This window comes from Sabethes cyaneus, chromosome 3, assembly GCF_943734655.1.
Source record: "Sabethes cyaneus chromosome 3, idSabCyanKW18_F2, whole genome shotgun sequence".
Lineage (NCBI taxonomy): Eukaryota > Metazoa > Arthropoda > Insecta > Diptera > Culicidae > Sabethes > Sabethes cyaneus.
The window spans coordinates 203575953-203597434 of NC_071355.1; the positions used below are offsets into that span (position 1 = coordinate 203575953).

The 21482-nt window shown below is 39.6% G+C and overlaps 1 protein-coding gene across 1 annotated transcript in view; it reads left to right on the forward strand.

Moving 5' to 3' along the window:
- The first annotated feature begins 17159 nt into the window (after positions 1–17159).
- The window catches only part of LOC128740598 (uncharacterized), a 68596-nt gene continuing 64273 nt past the window's right edge, over positions 17160–21482 (forward strand). Inside the window, exon 1 of the mRNA XM_053836159.1 lies at positions 17160–17321. Coding sequence (XP_053692134.1) covers positions 17160–17321 — 162 coding nt within the window. The remainder of the gene's footprint in view (positions 17322–21482) is intronic.

Genomic DNA, 21482 nt, shown 5'->3' on the forward strand with positions numbered 1-21482 from the left:
TTTGCGAAACTCAAAAACTAATCGAACTCGAGAAATTCGAGACTTTTCCATAAAACATTAGTCAATACAAGACCACAAAAACTATCTATAGTAACACTAGATCATTTAGGACGAGACGGTCGCGAGTGTTGCCGGTGACCCGCCGTCGGAAGCGCGGCCCAGGGGGGGGCTTGCAAAATTCGAAATTGTGACAAAGATCATCCGAGATTCATGACTTATGTACAACACAGGTTAATTTGTGGCAATACGAAGTTTGTCGGGTCAGCTAGTTTATGCATAAATACGGCTATTTTTTAACAAAATAACGTGATTGCGATGCTAAAATTTGCTTAATATCCGTTTTATCGTTCATATTTATTCAGCAGATACATCAACCATGCTAATGTAGGGATGACTGATTCATTTTTCTATTAGTTGGATATATACGCGATATTGTTGCCAATATGCAGGATGTTATGTTGCCTATTTCGATTACGCAAATTTTATACTGCACGCTAGTTTATTGCTGTCAAAGCATATGGTTTGATAGTAATATCGTCTTGATTTCTACGTGATCAATTTCACCCTCAAATGTGACCTTTCAAATTCACGATTACATTAAGTTGTATCTAAAATAAAACTATTTATATAAGATGTACATTACACTGTCGTTCAGTCAGTACTACAGTACTTATTTTAAAATTGAATCATTTTTTTAAATATTAATATTTTTTTGAAACGGTAGTTCTTTTACAATTCAGGGGAAAGTAATGATTTTTTTAGAGTGAAGGGGAAAGTGCGGAAAGGTGAGAGAGGGGGGGGGGATTATTAGTAGCTACGCTTAATAAGTAGTCCTTGTGACTCCTACCTTTTGCCCAATGCTGGAAGTTGCATGGGTCGAACCAAGCTATAATCGAGATTATAACCGGATTTGAACCCACAACACCCGCCAGGGCATGTGGCTCGCTGGCACTTATGTACCTATGAACCATAGAGGCGCTGGACAAAAGGAGACTGCATAACCCCCCTTATTAAGCTAACGACTTTGTAAGCCTATGTTGTAGTATATATTTAAGAATGGGTAAAGGGCTTAAAGCCTATATTCGAAATACGAATCAAAACGACTAGTAGGTTGGGTTATTTATAGACACAAATTGTGCCTCTTCCTTCGTCTATTGTAGAAACCACCGACCGAGAAGTTTAATCTAAACTTAAAGTTTAATTCCTAAATATGTATCTATTCACAGATATTTGAAAAAATACTCGAATAAGTGATCAATTTCACCAGATCTCACGGTACCGCTTCTGTGCACGCCTGCCCTTTGAATAGCACCTTCCAATGCAATGTTGAAAAATTCGATAGTCAGTCACCTTGCTTCAAACCATCTAACCTCATAAACGAGTCTGATGTCACACCAACTATCCTGGATGCTTGATTTTAAACCATCAAGGATAGCACGTATCAGCTTAATTAGTTTTGTTGGAAAACCATGTTGAAGCATAATCTGCTACAACTCATTTCGTTTAACTAAATCGTACCCCGCCTTGAAGTCTATAAACAAATGGCGAGTCTGCAAGTTAAATTTATCGATTTATCGAAATTTATCGAAGATCTGTCGCAAGGTGAATATTTGGTCTGTCGTGGAGCGTTCCTCTCAAAAATCGCACTGGTATTCGTCAACAAAGGTTTCCTGTAACGGCCTCAGTCTGAGAAACAGGATGCGGGAGAGAATTTTGTATGCAGAATTGAGGAGAGTAATGCCTCGATAATTGCTGCATTCCGTTCGATGGCCCTTTTTGTAAATAGGACATATGAAACCTTACAACCAGTCCGTAGGTAGTTTCTCTTCCGTCCATACCTTTAGTATAACCTAATGGATTGCACAATACAAGCGTTCGCTACCGGCTTTCAAAAGTTTGGTGGAGATGCCGTCCTTTCCAGCTGCTTTGCCGTTTTTCAGCTCTCTCGCTGCTTTCCTAACCTCGTCCAAAGTTGGTGGATTTACAGCTTATCCATCAGCCTTAATCGTTATCCTGTTTCTGTTGACCGTTCCATCTTGTACACCATTCAACAATGCATCGAAATGTTGTTTCCACCGCCTAGCCACCTCCGACCTTTCGGTAATTAGGTTCCCCTCCTTTTCGTTGCACATAACAGGAGTTGGCACGATGCGGTTCCGGATTCCGTTGATCGTATTAAAGAAACTTTTCGTATCGTGCCTCTCGCAACAATTCTCTGCCTCCATAAGAACGCGATCCCAGTGCTGACGTTTCTTACGACGGTGAGGCCTCTTTCGGCAGCTCTAGCATCTCGGTATCTCTCTCTCTGCTCTGGCGTGTCACAGTTGCAGCCAATATGTGACCTCTGGGTCGATTCTTCTCAGTCATCAGTCACTCGCTGGCACTCTGCGTCAAACCACTCACTGGAACTGGCTGCAGCAGTAGTATCCTACACTTCCCGTGCTGTAGTACTGATCACGTCGTGGATGTGGCTCCGCTGTTCGTTCAGGTTCTTTCCAAGTTGTTCACCGATCCGGTCATCAGCTCTTCCGAGAGTACCCTGCAGCAACTCCTTCCGCTGATAATCCCCGAATGTTCAGTCGTATCTTCCTCGTTGGTTTCGATTGGAATACATTGGACAACCGGCCGCGGATCTTGCTTACTACGAAATAGTGGTCCGAGTATACGTTTGCTCCCTGCAAGGATCGCACCAGGCTTCTGTCGTGCTCTGCAAAATATCTCAATTCTCGGCGTTTTACTGACAGAGCACAGAAGACGAATCAATTTGCTCTCTCTCAGTCGGATGTTACCTTCTCCGAATCGACGAGTTTTGTTTTGCTTTTGCAATGCTTTGCTCTGCCAGCGAGTGAGCATCAGTTTGGTTTCATCTTTCTTTTTCTTCAAACCTCGTGATTTTAGTCATGACCTTGAAATGCGGTCAGGTATATATTAATATTTTTTGAAACGATGGTTCTACAATTGATGAAGGGACGGTAAGGGAAAGTAATGAAGGATTTTTTTTGGGAATGGAGGGGAAAGAGTGGAAAGGAAGGGGGATGGGGGGGGGGGGGGGGTAATAGATGGCTACGCTTAACAAGTTGTCGTTGTGACTCCTACCTTTTGTCCAATGCTGGAAGGTGCATGAGTCGGATTAAACTTCTCGGTCGGTGGTCTCTACAGTAGGTGGAGGAAGAGGCACAATTTGTGTCTAAAAATAGTCCAACCCATGTCGGTACGTTAATAAGGGGGGTTGTGCAGACTACTTTTGTCCAGCGCCTCTGTGGTTCATAGGTACACGGGTACCAACGAGCCATATGCCCTGGCGGGTGTTGCAGGTTCAAATCCGGTTATAATCTCAGATTAGGCCTTTACAAATATTTTATAAAGTTTTTGTCCTTCCGGTGTTCGGCCAATGAAGGGGGGGGGGGGGGCGGAAAAAAACAAAGTGAATTTTTTATTCGAGCCAAAAAAAATATGGGTTTTAAGCATTTTTATTTAAAGTTTAAACATGAAAACCGAATCTATTCTTGCTTACACTCAAGTCTTTTTTTACACGGTTTGTTTTTTTTTATTACTCAAGAACGGTGTAACTTAAGGACCATTTACAAACTACGTGACGAATGTCGGGCCCCTCCCAAATGTATTTAGAAATAAATGAATAGTCCCTAAGTTGCCCCGTTCTTAATAATCGAAAAAACAAACCGCGTAAAAAAGTACTTGAGAGTACGTTATTATTTTCTATGCAAAAATCTACAAAACAAGACAAAAACGAAGGAAATTTTTTTGGACGATTTTCGAAAATTCCATTGTTCGAATTTCCATTTCTGTTTCGTGCTAGAAGCGTTAACTCAACTCGTACACTCATTTTTCGAGTTTTTCAGACTGTAGAGCCCACAGACAATCGATTTTATAAAAAAAATGACTCATATCCCACAAATTAGTTTTTTGCCCCCCGATTTTTCAAGCCAATTTCCAAGGGGGGGGGCTCTGTAGCCGCAAGGTTACCGAGTCTGCTTTAACAAGCGAATGGTCGTGGGTTCGAATCTTAATAGAATCAGGCCATTCGATGTCAAAGTGACTTTAGCATGGGTTTATTCTCTGGCCCCTCATGACTCTTCCTTCATGCTGAGTTCTACATTATCCCGAAGACGCTTCTTATGGTTAGTATACTGGTATGAGGACCTAATGAGGTAATGGTTTCGAACCTCAGGAGGACTCACCAGTGCTAACTATAACGAGGCGAAACAGGTTTGGTATAGTAGGACATGCATCGAAGCATGGGTAAAACCCTCAACACATAAGCACGCATAAAAAAATATAAGCTTATCGTTTACTCAATAACGATAAAGCACAGAAATGCAGTGCAGAATACAGCATACACCCGGGCAACATTACAATAGATCAATAATGTTGTGGTCAAAGTGATAAGCCCATACAAAAAACGGGGGGGGGGGGGGGGTGACAAAAACTTTTAACAGGATTTGCAATGGCCTTATAGCTTGGTTCGACCCATGCACCTTCCAGCAAAAGGCAGGAGTCACAACGACAACTTGTTGAGTGTAGCTACCTATTACCTTTCCACTCTTTCCCATCCATTCCCAAAAAAAAATCCTTCATTACTTTCCCTTACCGTCCCTTCATTAATTGTAGAACCATCGTTTCAAAAAATATTTTCTTTTTCTGCCGGAGCGCTACCGAATGCATGCTCTCAAGGTCACGGAGCAAATAGTTCCAGTCCATATAATTGCCTATCTCATATTCTTTTTGGGACATGTTGCGAAGAGCTTCGTGTCTCCAGTGTGCGAAGAAAATATTAGCTCTGCTTGTCGTTGTGCTCCTTCAGCGCAAGATGAGTGGTCGTAAGAGAAAACAGTATTCTGGCATCGTTCGGAGGGAGAAAAAACGGTTGAACAGAAAACGAAAGTAACTTGATCGTTATGAGAAGCAGATTGCTCTGCCTCTGTATGTACAAGATGAGCAAAATGAAGCCTGGATCGCACGTCTGCGACATCAGAAAAGTTCCGTCCATCAACCAGAACGTGGTCGAACTGAGAGCAGGGTTTGCTTTTTGCGGTCTCGATCATCTAATTTTCGATATTACCCGGCTTTTGTTATGAATATGCGCATAAATGTCGTATTTTGGGTTCGGATAAATAATGCACGACGCCAGTAATGAAAATTTCAGCTTTTTCTACACTCAAAATAATCCACACATCCTTTCCACGTGAAAAATCACGTAGATTTCTCTACAGGGAGTTATGTGATTTTCAACTGTTATTAGAAAAAATAATAACATCTACTTGATTTTCACGTTAATGCATTAGTATGCGTGCGAACTACCTTAAATTCACATAAACAGTACAGGAAAAGCTGGATGGAAAATAATCACATAACTTTTCCTATAAATTCGACGTGAAAATTATTTTGAGTGTATGATATTTATGCAATTGGTATTCCATGTCTGAATCCAATCCTTATTTAAGGCATCAGGTGTTGAAGAGGACTATTACCGTATTACATAACACAATTGGAGGACCAAGGTTGTATTGTACCGCGTCAAACAACGTAAATCAAAAATTGCGTTAAGTATGGGAACAGGGTGTAAAAACCATCGATGTCTTCGTTACGTAATATATGATTGTTCCCTTTATGTTACAACTGATCGTTGCTAGACACATATCATATTGCTGGGCGATTTCTCTTTGTGATGACTTTTTCGTATCCTTCAGTACCCATTTTCAGTACATCTCGAGAAAAATCGGTATATTTCCAACCCTCGGGAAGCAACATAGATACTCCAGCTGCGTTTTTTGTATTGCTTAATACAAAAAGCAATGATAAAGCTTTTACAAATATTTTTTTTCCTCCGATGTTGGGCAACTGGAGAGGAGGAGGCTGTGTAAAAATAGTAAAAAATAGTAGATTTTTTTTATCGAGAAAAAATAACTTAAAGTTTAATCATAAAAACCAAAGTTATTCTTGTTTTTCATATAGGGTACGGAAAGGTATTTTCGTCCTGATTCTAAATTCAGCATATTTTTCTTTTTTTCGCTAAATAAATTTTTTTCTGACATACAACTTTAACATATTATAACTATTTTCTCAAAAATGTACTGTTTTTAATTAAAATAATATCAAAACCACCTGTTCTTCCACTAGGACTAGGCCTAGGCCGAAAAAATAAAAGCAATCGCTGGGCTGCAATAAGCAATGAGCTGAAAATTTCCTCCTAGTTAGTTAGGTAACTGGAAAGGAGGGAGCGGTGTAAAAAAACAATGATTTTTTTTGCGAATTTCAGAATTTACATGGTTTGAATTTTGATGAGTTGAGTTCTTTCGGCTTTCAATGCACCGTACTATATTTGCTCGGAATAATCTTATTGATGTATATTGTCAATGAGTTTAATATATGGTATAAAGGATATAAGCAACGAAAAAGAAGCTTGTAATTAAGATAGAAAATGCTTCGACAAGCGAGTGGTCGTGGGTTCGAATTATAGTAGAATCAGGCCATTCGATGTCAAGTGACTTTAGTATGTGTTTATTCTCAGACCCCTAATTACCCTTCTTTCATACTGAACTCTATATAACCTCGATGAGGCCTCTTGGCAGTGCAAAAGTCACTCTTATAACTGTCAGAGGAACGCAATGAGTCCTCGTCAGCGATAGCTATAAGATGGGATTGTACTGACTGGTATTAAGGAACGAGTGGGTAAAATAGAGTAAGCTATGAAGGAAGGGTAAACCCAATACACACAAGTACGCATAGAATTTAATAAGCATATCGCTCAGTCAATAGCGATTATAGTGCAGGTTATACAGCAAACACCTGGGCATTATCATAATAGATCAACGATAATGGTCGCAGTGATGAGCCTATACAGGAAAAAATAGAAATTGATATTGATAAAATTACAATTCACCCCCTTTCGATCGCTCTGGCAAAATTTTAAACTCTCCTTGAAGGGAAATGAGCTGTCATTAACTTTTCCTCGTAAAGCCCATTCTCGGAAGCAGTTTCTGGGCACAAAACAGGGGTTCTGAATTTAAAAATGTATTCACTATTACATTCTTCTTGTCAATCTGAACACAGCAAATACATTTACATGAACAGAATTTTTATTTCAAGCAAAAAAAAAAAACTGCTTTTGAAATGTACAAGGTCAATGACAACTCATTTCACCTTAATAAACAAAATCATTCTTACACACAGTTCGACCACATTTATTTCCAACTCACTGCCGCTTGGCTCTGCACAACCATTTCGTCACGGAAAGTATGTAAGTTTACACCTGTCTACAGCAGGAATTTCTTTTCATCCCAGAAGCACTTGTTAAAGTTGTATGCAGTTTGCTCACGGGTTGCGCCCCCAATTTTAGCACATATTTCGGTGACCTCAGTCAGCGCAGCAACATCATGACCTTCGGCAAAGAAATCGATAAACGGCTGAGTCGCGATTGTTCCGTCAGCCAACAGGACGCCGGTTTTGGTCAGGAAGCACACAACGAAAGCCTGCAACAAATTCAAGCGCGTTTTCAGTATAACCAACAAATATAAAAACTTCTATTTTGTCCAACTGTTGTGTCTTTATCGGCCGGAAAAGGGTTCTCGCTGGATTTGGTTCGTTCCAGAAAATCACTGCCCAGTGACACTTTCGTTTCGGTCGAACACTGTCCGATGACGCCGGATAGAAGTTCTTGCTGCTTCGGAGTGTATTCAGCCTGCGAAATGGGAAATAACATACTAATCTGTAACTATGCGTTTTTTTAAAGTATTGTTACGTACCCAACATGATGCAATAACAAAACTAACAACAACCGCAGAAATCAAAAATTTCATTTTGTATAAACACTGAAGAACTTACGATGTGATACAGTGAAGTCCCGTGGTCAACTGCCGTGCAGACGAAGGACCACAGACTGTTTTATACTTTGGCAAACTTTACATTCGATCCTCGAAACCATGCTACTAACTGTAACATATTGGTAGAAAAACAGGTTTTCATCTGCAGTTGATTGATGAACTTATAGGTGCCCGAGTCTAGCTAAGCAAATTTGCAAGTCATGCTCTTCGATACCGTCAAGTGGAGCAAGCTTAGCATTTCTTTTGTTTGGGCAGCTATAAGAAGTCATATATTTTTGTGTTAATTTTTTCAAAAATGGTTGATTTAACGGCTATACTTTTATCTTGTATCACTTGTATGGTTTTTACGAATCTGCCGTGTCTTTCATCGAAGGTTTTCGAATATTTTAGCGAATAAAAACAGGTTTTCATTGTCATACTACCAAAACAGTGCACGGTGGCGCTTATTAAAATCACCATGGCAAGTGTGACGCCTATAACGGAACGCCTCATTATTGTGTTAAGGATCAATTGCCGATTCTGATCTGTTCTGGGAAGAGGGAAATCCTCCGGCTTGAAATGACTCACTGGTTAAAGGTCGTTTATTGACGCAAACTGCCTGCGTCGTTATTACGAGAGGCAAATTATTCAGTAAATAACGTTAAATAATCATGATATAGCACATATATTGTAATGCACCTGTGGTTTCCTGCGTCTATAAATAACAAAATAGATTGCCTGGATTCATTAATAACCTTGAGAAGATGCAGTTTAAAATAAGCCAACTTACCGCCATGATTTTGCTCCAAGCTTCAAACTTCCACATATGTTGAAGGAATGAGAGAGGAGAAGGGGTTCATCACTTAACTTTATTTCTCAATAATGCATCATTAGATGTAAAACGTTTTCTAAAGCATTGCCTACCGGCACCAACTCAAGCGCCAATTGCTTAATTCGCATTTTTTAGGAAATTCCATAAGCCGGATTATAAATATATTAGGCGTCAGAAAGTTGCCTCGTCGTAATTCTAAGCCGCCATTATCCTTTCGAAAGTTTCTTTGTCCAGATACCTGGACCCCAACCGACCGCTTGCGATCTGTCTGTCGTTTGCCGTCTGTTCTCCTCATTGTATTGCGCCTCCCGGACTGAACCGTCCAACCGCACCGCAAACTACGTTGCGTTGGCCGAACCGATTGACCGTATATCTAAATCCCCACTTGACCGATGCTTTTGTTTACATTGCCCGGAAGCCATTGCACAGGTGGGTGTGCAGTTCTGCGGTGCGGTGCGGTGGTGCGGTGATAGTCTCTCGAATGAAAATCCACTTTTCAATTGCCACTTGCGGTTGCCGACCGCCACCGATACCGCACGCTGCTGGTGCCAGTGCAGCTCGAGATCATCCTCTAGCGCGTGGGACTCAGCTGCTGCTGCTGCTGCTGCTGTGGCATCACATCTGCTGGAACAGCACGTCGTCGGTCGGTCGGTCGTCCGTCCGTCCGTTCCGTCCTAGAGCGGACCCTTGCCAGGACCTGCAACCGGCCGTCGTCGGTTCGGTACCGCACTGATGCAATGCCAGCCCGGTTGCGTCATGTGGCGAATGCATCTCAAATAAATCCTAGCCGTTGATTATTTTGGTTTTGCACATATTTGCTTGCAGTGCAGTGCAGAGGTACTGCATTGGGACCCCTCGTCCGGAGAACAAACAAACAGTCGCTGCTGTTGTGCTGTGTTTTAGAAAATAAACGAGGGAATTAGGAGACGTTGCGTTGGCTGCGAGGAGATGAGAGAAAGTACTTTCGCAATACCGTTTTCCGAGCCAGAAGGGATCCACCGAGTGCGGTGTGATGAACTTGAAAGTACACATTTTGTGGGGTAATTTTAAGCTGTATTAAGAGCCGGTGCTTATTGTTGATGCGTCAGATTAACATTTTAATTTAATTGTAGCATATTTGCAATTGCATTAATTTGCACCAGCCAGCAGCAGTAGTTATTCTTTTTTTTTGGCATCGGACTAAAAAATCTAATTCGAATAGTGGTCAGGTTTTGAACGCTAATAAATATAAGCGGTTTCCGGATCGATTTTCAATATGTTTTCATCAATCGATCGGAAAATCTTCTACGACTATTGATTTTGGAGTATGCACTATTAAAAAATTAAACAAAATGAAGCACTGTCCAACTAGAAATTTTCGCTTCGTGATTGATTAAAAGGGCTTGCTAAACTGCATTGTATGTAACGAGTATAAAAGTGGTAACATTTTACATGCTTATAACTCAGTCAATTCTCAACACATTTCGGAGATAGTTGTATTAATCCATTGGCAATTTTGCTAACGGTGAATCAAACGGTATCGCAATTCGAAAGTTTTGTCGCGATCACTATGATCACATCATATCTTCAAAGACAAAGAAGTTCGTTCTGCTAAGAACGGGTTTTCGATAATTGATTAAACACTGCTATGAATTTGGGCTTTCTTCTTGGTTTACTTTAACAGTAAAACGGCTTGAATGTTCGGCAATACACCACCTTCGACAGAAATCCAATTTAGAAATTTATTCAGGGTATGTTGCTACATCGTCGTAATTGCCTATTCCCGTCCTATCCAACACAAATTATTAAAAATATCACCATTTTCATGACACACAATGCAAAACTAGTTATTCCCTAATGTTTTAGTTAGTTGTCTATCATACGCAATCAATCAAAGTGAGCTGAGATCTATTTAAATGCTTTTTATCATTAAAGAAGTCCTACCAGCCAAATTTCCTACGTTTTTTCGTGCGACGGAGAAGACAATGTCGACTAATCGTTTTAATTTCCGTCATTCATAAATGAAAATAACTCACGCAAGGCATTGTTGTTATTCTACAGCCAGAAAAACTTGCCTGACCTGCAGAAATTTTGTAGAATAACATTTGCCATGCCGTCTTACACAAATACATGCGCGTTAGCTTCGTAAACATTGTTGTGATTTTTAGTTCGGACGATGAAAAATTTTGTTGGACGGATTTTAAAACGGTACGACGAATTTTAGTAATGAAGTCAGTTGCGTAATTTCAATAATATGCTTTAATAGTCGCTTTTCAGTGATTTCAAAGTTCACGGATCGGAAGGTAAGTGTGTTTTAGTCAAATCAGTACAAGAACTTTTGGAGTATTCACTAAATCCATCCAGCAAATGATGAAAATTAGAATGACTTTCCTTATTACGACGGGAATTAGAAAAAGACCCTATTTGTTTGTCGTCTCGGATGGCCAGCTGCAAATGACATAGAATAGAGCAGTTCCACGCCAAATCGTCAAAAAACATAGTGAAGTAGGACTACGTAAGTCTCTTTGTAGCGATAGTAACATGTATCCATGAATGTCATAAAACGATTCTTCATTAACACATGCTACATGTGTTGTACGTAACGTTTATCACAGTAGTAACATTGTATACGTTCAATCTTCAACAGATTTCGGAATTAGTTCTATCAATTGATTGAATCTATTATATTAAAACGAATCGAAGTCGCACTAAACCAAACAGTAAATAAATTTTCATGATCTGTTTCTATGTTGAACAGTGCTTTTCCGCTGGTAATCGGTAGACGGTACGCGCGAGCTGAAAATGTTACGCAAAATTTTTCTGTTGCTTACAAAAGAAGAACATTTATAATAAAGCATTTAACAGTTGGCAACACCTCCTCGACATCGCTATCTTGGTCTACAGAGTTTGACAGTACCCCCATTAAGTTGGACCCCTCACTATTGTACCCCAAACAACAATGGCCGTCGCATTGATTTCCTATATGAAGTGATTTCCCGCCCAGTGTTTTTGACGTTTCAGTTTCAGTCACAGAAAAATGGCGACGAGCCGGGGGGTCGGTTGGCAACTAAAATTTTGGAATTTTTTCGCGGCCCTTATGCTCAACAACAAACGAGCTCAGAGAGAAATGAGAGTATGTATGTGTTAGCTCTCTCTCTCCTCTTTTTGTTAATATTTTTTGTTTTATTTATGCTTGCCCAGTTTTGCTTAAAATGGCGTCGAAACAAGAAGCATTCCGGGAGCGCGTTGTACACTTCAACGAACTGCAACAGAAATTTTGGCAAAAAATATACGATACAACATTTAAAAAGCAAATATGTTGCGGCTTCAACTGTTTACCATATCCTAAAATGCCCAACAACTATTCGCAAGCAAGCTAGTGGAAGACCAGCTAGAATTATGGACGCAGAAGGACATCCTTCTCTTTCTTGTTTCTTCAACAATAAGTCCTCTGGTTTGGCTATCAATTAAGATGCACCAGACGAATGTTTGGAGAAAATTTTGATCCCGTTTCTACAAAAACATCATGCAGATGGACAATACGTGTTTTGGCTGAATAGAGCATCATCGCATTACGTCAAAAAAAACACAATCGTTCCTGAATACCCATTCGATCCCATTTTTACCCAAGAACCACGACCCGAAAAATCTGTCTCAGTGCGCCCAATCGAAGATTTCTTCGGGATTTTGAGTTCCTTGGTGTACAAAAATAACTGGGGAGCCACGAATTGCAAACAGTTGATTGGTAGAATCAAGAAAAGCATTCGTAAAGTTGGCATGAAGGCCGTACAACACTTCTGTTTCGACTTCAAACGAAAGCTTCGCGGTACAGCCGATTACGGATTGTTTTCAAATGTACAGTAATGTTTTTTCAACAATGGATAATGTATCTTTAATTTCGGTAAATCAGATCTTCTTCATGTATCTTTGTCTTTTTTTGACAGTTTGAGAAAAAAATTCCAAAATTTTAGTTGCTACCCGTTATAAGCTGCAGACGTTTTAGAAGTGGCAGAAAATGCCGCCCGTTACCAGCAAATTTATTTTCGCTATTTGTTGGTCGTCCGCAACGACGAAAAATTCAACTTTTCCCTCGTTGTCTGTGTTATTATGGTATTTTAACTGGAGAAGAAAATATAATAAATTCTTCAACCGTCGTGTAGTCCTTAAAAGGACCGATTGTTTCATTATCAAACTCCAGCTTGCAACAAACTTGCACTAACGCACTTAACGTAATTTTTTCGGTGAATTGGAGTACCGATAACCGCAAACCAGGCACGGCTTATTGCAATGAACCAACCAGAAAGCCTAAGCTGCTGTGCGGTCGACAAATCCGTTCGTATATGGTCATGAGTCACGATGAAATACCAGTTCAAGTGGCCAGCTGCAAGTGACGTGGGATAATGCTGGTCTTTTTGTTATCGCGAGCAGCATTTCCTGCACACTCAAGTACTTCCGCAGCAGATGGAATTATTCATCACGGCAGCCAGCTCCAGCTTCAATGGTTTCCTTTCCTCAGCAGCCGATGAATATGACCGACTGGGAACTGCAGACGTGCACGACTCGAGCGTGACTTTCGCTTGCGCTTGATGTTTCCTCCTTTGTCGCGTCCAGGCATGCCGATAAGATGCAGGCAGTAGCTCAGTAGCTAGCGTTTGAATAATGCTGTTCGCCGACTTACCTCGTGTTATATTTCAGAGCAAGAGACAAGAATGGGTCCCTCCTATTTTTCATGGATCGTCATTCCATCATCTACGTTGAACAAACTAGAGCGCGTTGAACAAACTGGAGCGATTACGCTACGTATTACTGTAGCATTGGTGATGGATAGATTTGTGTTGCTAAAGAAAACCCTAAGTTTCAAGTTTCTTAAGTTTCATCAATTACCGAAAACCGTTCTTTTAGGAACAAACAAATTCTTAGTTTGGTGCTATTTTATTTTCAGTCTGGACAGCAACGGAGGTAAATTCCGTTCATTTTGTACTCCTGTTGATTAGGGAGCTGTTCACCTTTTGCTGCACCTTTTGGAATTACGATACTGCAACTGTGCCCGTTTATGGGGTCACCATTGTCAAAGGTGGTGTACTGCCGAACAGTCAAGCCTTTCCGATCTGTTGCCAAAGCAAATCGAGAAGAAAGCTTACTTAATATCCAACAGATTAGCAGCAGTGATTTCACAGCGGATGAACTGTTGGATTTAGCTACATGCAACGCATATTGTTGTGACGTCGAGAAAACTAGTATCTTCCCCAGCTGGTTGTCCGTATCGACGGAGAAATTTATAACAGTTTTATCAATTACCAGAAACCGTCCTTTTAATCTAATCTAATCTAATCTAATCTAATCTCACACTTGTCTCACACTTCTTGTCAACGGCCAGGCCAACTGCGCAGCATGTACCGCAGAGAGAATTCCAAGGAATCAAGTGGAACCAGATAAAATCCTAATTCAATTAAACTCCTTGAAATCAAAGGGAAGGAAGAAAGTGTGAACCTCCCGTACCAAACGCTTCCCATATACATAGATAATGATTTATTTACAGTCGTTGGGAGTATCTTTGCTAATAAAAGTTAAGCTACACTCCGGACCAGACTGCAATTGGCCAAGGATATAGCGCCGTATTTCGCTCTCTCAAAATAGATTAGTTTACCAAAAAATTAGTTTAAATCATATAATACTTGAAAATAAAGTCGTGTGGTTTAATAGTTGCCTAAAACTACAGTTGTAAGGTTAAGAACTGAAAACCGTACGACCCCGCACCTCCTAGGTTGGCTAAAAACTGCCTTTTTAAGGATGAAAACATGCTTATATGAAGATGTAAAAGATAGTTGTTCTCCGCTGATCACAATCAAGTTTGTTGGGCCAGCAGTGTTTATTAAAACAAAACATTGACATTAGTTTTAATGCGTCTTCCTGCGCGTTTGTTACGGTGAGTTCGTGTTTAATTTGGTGTTAACTTCGTTTCAACTTCTATCACTTGTTCACGGCAGACAATCTTTCAATGTGACGATTATTGAAATTAAAATAACTGCAGCACCGCTTGTGTTACCGTTGGTGGTACATCACAATTAGGAATTAGCAAGGCAATTAGCAATCAACGAGAAAGTGCAGGGTTCCATTTAGTGCTCTTGTAACTTTGTTATAGTACACTCAAGTCGCTTTTTATGCGAAGGATATGTCCCGTGTAAATCAAAACCGCGTAAAAAGCGACTCCAGTGTATAATTGAATGGAATTTTCCTTCAACTTTCTCGTTGATTCCTAAATTGTGATGAACGGCTGACTTATTTTACGTCATCCACAGATCATTTGCGAGGCAACGAATTTTTAGCAACGTATTCTTCTTTTGTGCATTCTCAGAAAATTTAAACTGTTTTGGCCACATCCAGAATCGAAATATTGCGTTGTCCTTGAATGTGCAACTACCATGCTGGCATTCGTCGTTTCTGTGGTGCCGCGTTTCCGCTGTCATCATTCCGTTTGGTAGTCTGATGCTTCTTGAACATCTAATTACTTGAGATACGGTTGTGTGTTCGATTCTGAGCTGTTTACTGCGCTGTCGATGAGAAGCATTTGGCTTTTCGAAGAAAGTAAAGGGTGTCTCACATCAAATTACACCACGGAAGAAACGCTGTAGAAAATTACCTATTTGACCGATCCTTTTCAAACTTTCAGACTACTAATGAACCTAACGATGTCAACAACACAAATCAAAACAAACACATTATTATACCGTTATATGTTTACTGTGCAGGAATTTGAAATAAATGTTAAAAAATCAGAAAACTACTTTCGTTTGTTATTTGCACTGACTTGCCCTGTCTCTGCAGCAACTGAGAACACTGCAGTATGGTAGCCCTTGTTTTATTCCTCATATTTTGAATAAAATTTTAGTCCGTCCCATTTTTCAAGTTTGGCCATTTCATTACTTACGTAACCGTATCTTTTTATGAATTGTTCCTCTGATCTCTGATCTCTGATGAACAAGAAGTAACTCGGTGAACAGTAGCAGTTTAACGCTATTGCAATATGTCGAAAAATCATTCAACACCTATCATATCATATCTGTACCTAGCAAAAAGGTAAAACCTCGTTCAGTTCGTTCGGTCTCGTGTTCCTGATAGCCCGTATTTACCATTTTATACGAAAGGGATTTTCACAAACATGTAGTTTATATATTTCACAAACATGTTTTTTACCTCCTTTTTTGCGCTTTTTCGGTCGTAACCAGATTGTAAACGAAGAAGGTAAACGAAAGCTCAGCAATTATATATTTTTTTTAAATCTGTTGTCAATTCTTATTAAAAACCAATTGTGTTACTTGGGGCTTACAGCAGAGCTAGCCCGGGCTTCGATTTGGCTTAGGCATCAAATGTTTCATTTCCGCAAAGCAGCAAATCCTTCGCAAGTCCTTCTAATCCGTATGACAACACAAGAGCGCTGGCGCTAGTGCTGGGATTCGACATTTGGGGAAGCCTACATGCCGAACCATTCATTGCAAAGGTTTCCATTCAAGTTGTCGTCTTATGAATTCGGTTAGATTGAGTTATTTTTTCTAATCTGGTATGCTATTAACATTGACTATACGGTTTACTTAAAATTGGTTCTGTGGGATCAAGATAATTTCGGTGCTTATTTAGTAAGAACCGTAATATTGATGCAATAACAGAAATGTTCTAAAATATAATTGGAATTACAAACGAAATTAAATAAATGACGAAGAAGAATACCTGATTAACCTAATGTACTCTTAGAATTCAGACATATAATAATAAATAAACCTGTCAAACATTAGTTATACCTCCTCAACAGGTTCACTATCGGGGCAGTCACTCCGCAGCCTGTCTAATCACCGCCAGCAGTCAGCTATAAGACCAGCACCCAATCCAATTCAATGCCATCGTGACGCTCTCTGGCTGTTGCCCTGCGATAAGACACTGCACAGTCTTCCGGTGCGTGATCGGAAAGAAAATAAGCTTAAAAATATCCCCAAATTAAATTTCGATTTTATCGTTCTGCCGGTCGGTCGGTCGGTCGGTCCGGTCCTCCGGAATGGGGTAGCAACAGTTGCTACCAGCTACCAGGATGAAAAAGATTTCCTCCTCCTAGTGCATGCTATTTGGCGTAGCATTGAATGAGAAAACCGCGCTCCTTTGCGGTAATTCCTCAACTAGCAACTGCAATTTAGGAGTGTTTTATGCGCACGAACCGCAGTTGTAAAGGTACCTCCGGGCTGCCGGAGCCGGGGGTGGATTTAAGAAGCACACAGTTTCTGAGAAACTGCATTTGATTCCCCGGAGGAAACTGAAAACACAGCCAGTAGTGGAACTAAATTTCAACCACTTTTGAAACCACAGTTCATTCTAAGAAGCCAAATTGAAAAGTGTGTACTATAAGTGTATGTGCGACTGCTTGCCTGCCTGCCTGCCAGTGAAGGAAGTAAGTAGTCAAGTTGCATTCCGGCACCCTCGGAGGGCAGGTCGTCAGCATGAAGTATTCTACCCTAACGTCAGCACTAACTTGAACGGCCACGATGGATGCAGCACAAGCAGCAGCAGAAGCATTCATGAAACCAACAACAGTTTCCACGTTGGGTGGCGCGACGGATTGTGGTGGGACTCTAGTGGGAAGGACGACAACGACGATTGCGACGGTTCAAGATAACACGCTGGTAAAAGCCTGGCAAAGCGGAAATGTAAGATTAATTGCATCGGGGGACTGCACACTCACCGCAGAACGAACTCGACGCAGCGACTGACAGGCTGGCAGTAGTGCTGGAAAGTGGATAAGTTTTTTTATGTTCGCTCTGTGCCACTGGGCTACATGAAACCTGAAAACGGGGCCGGAATGAAATTATCCCCAAACGATTTCACTGGTGGCAGCCCCGCTGCCGGATAAAATGAATTAAGGAAGATAAATTGATTGAAGAGATGATGTGTGTATCGGTGTGCGGTGGCTGCACGGTTAAAGGATATAAATTTAAGACAGTGCGATTGTGGAGTAACCATAACCACCAGGGAGCTGGAAGTGGGCTGAAATGAACGAAACGTCAAGTGGCTTAATTATGATGACGTCTTCCTTTAAGCCGAGACTGAAATAATGAGAATGGATGAGTGGTTTTAAAGTTTCACCATTAAATGTTCGCATTTGCCGAGTTTCTCCGGAGAGGGAAACAATTACAGCTATAGTAACGCAACCATGCAAGATAAGGGCTGTTTCGAAACTTTTTCTTAATTGGATAGAATTTAGATTCAGTGAGAATATTTTACCTGTTTTACTTCTAAGTTACAAATTCACCTGTACACTAGCAATAACTACAAGTCAATGAACCAGTTGGTCAACAATTAATAAAAAATAAATAAAACAAATGACTAACACGGTAAACTGAAAATTGAACTTGTAAATTATTTTATGAATTTAATTTAAGAAAAATTGTTTTGAAAAATAGTATCACAGACAAATAGACATAACTCTTGAAAGAAAAATCAACAAAAATTATCGTACCTCATATTTTGCTTGAACACTAGCACCATCTATGATCGACATTCCCAAATATCAAATAGCAACAGGAGTATCCCTTGAATTAGCAAGTATTTTTAAGGGGTATTCTCCTTCTGTCGTTAAAAAGCGCCAATTTGTCCAGAACGGAGACATTCCCAACTAAGCCCAAATTTGAAATGACGGTTTAATTGGTGCGAAGAATGGAAAACGAGTGTTATGTCTGATTGTCTGTGTTCAACCGTCGAATCTTCAACCTGTTGGTGTGGGGGGTGTTAATACTTTCTTTGTAAAAGGAAACCATATTAAACAGACGATGTGTTTAACTGTCGACCCTGTCTGTGAAGCAAGGAATTCACGAAGAAAATGTATGGAAAAATTTGACCTTGAAACTTTTCGTTAATTTTTACTATTAAGTAAGGCTCATACAAATTTGGAAAAATGTTTATGTCCTGGTCTCGAAATGTTGTTCAGGGGGGGGGGGGGTGGTCAAGGAAAAAATAATGACATCACACCTTCAAATACAAAACAAAGGAGTAGTAGGGTAAGGGATCTAGTTTTCGACCCTGTGCTAGTTTTCGCACCACTGCTGAAACATTCATCAAAAAGATTCCTAAGAAAAAGGTAGAGAAAAGCTATTATTTAGGATATTGTCAAGGTTGTTATTTTGCTAGAAATTTTGCAATACCCCACCAAAATTGGCGTCTGTACGTCCAAATAATCAATTTTTTTAAGCTGGGATTGGAGTTCGAGTGTTTTCTTTTCGTCTAGTGAAAACATACGAAATCAAAATTTCCATAAATTGTGTATATTAGGACACTGAATTCATGCAATATGTTATTATACAAAGAAAAGGCAATATTTCTGTTTAATTTTCTTTTGTTACAGTGCATATTTGTTTTTTATTATGTAATTAAAGACGTTTAGAAAAGTACGAAAATTGGAACGCGGAACTGTTTGTGATCTAGTTTTCGACCGGTCGAAACAGCCTGCTCTATGCTTTCAAAAACGCTTGTTTCATTTTTCGACCTCGCTCAAAAGCCATGGAACCAGACCCGAAAGTAATTGTATGATTTCAGGCGTTTTCCGGGATTGCATTTCAAATATTTTCCATCTATTCATTCAAAGGAGAAGGGTAATTGAAATAGTCTACAAAAAAGATTTACGGTTTAGTTTAAAAAGAAATAATACCAAAGTGATATTAAAGAAATGTTGCAGTTATTATCTATATCTTGCATTAAATTTATCAATTTAACCAACGCTCGACTTTGAAAATACATTACTTTGTACTTGGGTCGAATATTAGAACACGCAAGGGTCGAAAACTAAAACAAGGGGTCGAAAATTAGCCTAATGGGATATTGAATTGAAACAAGAAAATGAGTGAAAAATCTACATCGCACACTTATTTCCTTTGAAATATTAATTAAATATACATCCTTTTGTACTATTCTATCATATTTTCGTAAAAATGGCGCTATTTGGACGATATATTGCATTTTGTTAGCCTTGCGCTGGTTTCATAGGTCGAATTATAGTGCCCTTACCCTAACCAGTGTTTATTTTTCCATATTAATGCATAATTAATACAAAAACGTTGTATAGTACTTAAATTTTAGTTCAAACCGAACCAATCATTGAAATGTTTGGAGAGATAAACCGTTACGACTGCCTAGCAATGAAAAGGTTATTCCAATTTAATTCCAGTTTCGCACATTGCCATAATCCATACTAAAACTCCATTTTTAAAGCAGAAGAAGATGCACAGTGCAAAAGCAATATGACTTAACATGACTTGATTTGATGTTAATGTCGGGGCCACCATTAATCCCAATGATAATCACAACATGACAATAGTCCGAAGAGTTTCGAACAATTCAGTAACATCCTTTCTGCATGCATTCAATGCGTGGTAAAATATTGTATTTGTAAGGTAAAATTGTAAGCTTTATGTCCCCAACATCCAAAATTAGGGTAAGTTCTTGGACACTACGGAATAAAACGACCAATTGGAGCCCCGAGAGCACTGAAAGCTGATATTCCGGAGTGTCTAATTTGTTGTATTTCTATTTTAATTTATCTACTACCGATGATAGCATAAAATAACCCTCCTGCAATTCGGAATATATCCGTCAAAAGCGGTACCAAATTTCACTAATATATTGTTTAGTTTATTGATGCCTCAATCTAATTCGGTTCTTTTAAAACAAGTTAAAATAAAATGGAATAAGATTTAAAGTAAATGGAGAAAAAAGTCTGATTTCAAGCACATCCAATTTTCGGCTTTGGGACCACCTGCGACCTGTAGCAGGAATCAAAAAACTTAGTTGGTGAAGGAAAGTTGATCGACACTAAGCGGATAATTACTTTAACTTTGCACATATTGGGTAATTTAGAGATGTAAACTCGGTGAACTGTAAAAAATCTGCTTATCACTAAAGAATGCAACATAATATGGATTGCACTTTATTTTTTTGCCCCTTCAATTTTCGAAAATTTTGGAAGGGGGGGGGCGATATAAACTTTTTATTAAATTTGTATAAGCCTAATTGAAAAGGAAAATATGCAGCAATATTGTGAATCGATTGACATTTAAGCCATCAAAAACCATTCACAATTGGCAATGCTATTAGCACAGACAAACAGACATAGCACTTGGAAGAAAAATCAGCCAAAATTATCGTACCACACATTTTGCCTAAACACTAGTACCATCTATGAATGACATTCTCAAATATCAAATAGCAACAGGAGTATCTCTCGAACTAACAAGAATTTTTTTATGGGGCAATCCCCTTGTTTCGTTAAAAAGCGCCACTTTGACCAAAGCGGAGACATTCCCAACTAAGCTTATATGAAATGACAGTTTAATCGGTGCGAATCTGTTTGTGTGTGGTTTGAATCTATACCAATTTGATATCTGTGCTTGGGAAGTACGCCCGAGCGCAAAACCACCCCTTTTTGTTCAAATCGACTTCATCGTTTGAAGTTTGAACATTTGACCTAGTCCAATTTGATGTCCTGAAAGTAAACATTTTGTTGAAGTGAAAAATCACCCATTTTTTCCACCGGTTTGATTTTTAAACATTGCGTCTTGTCCAATTTGGTGCCCTGAAAGTGAAACAACATAGAAAAGTGAGCAGTCATCCTTTCCTTTTGCCAGATTGTATCCATATGCTGCAAGAATATGTTCGGTCCTGTTGTCTTGTATGTATGTCTGTAGGGGGGTAGCCACCATCACCTCAAGGGTTTCGAAATTAACTACCCAGTAAATTTCATGTCAATGCTGTTCATGAAGGATCAAAAGGAGTCGGGTGGATCTATAAGCAATGTTGCTTACATGAATCCACGCGAATAT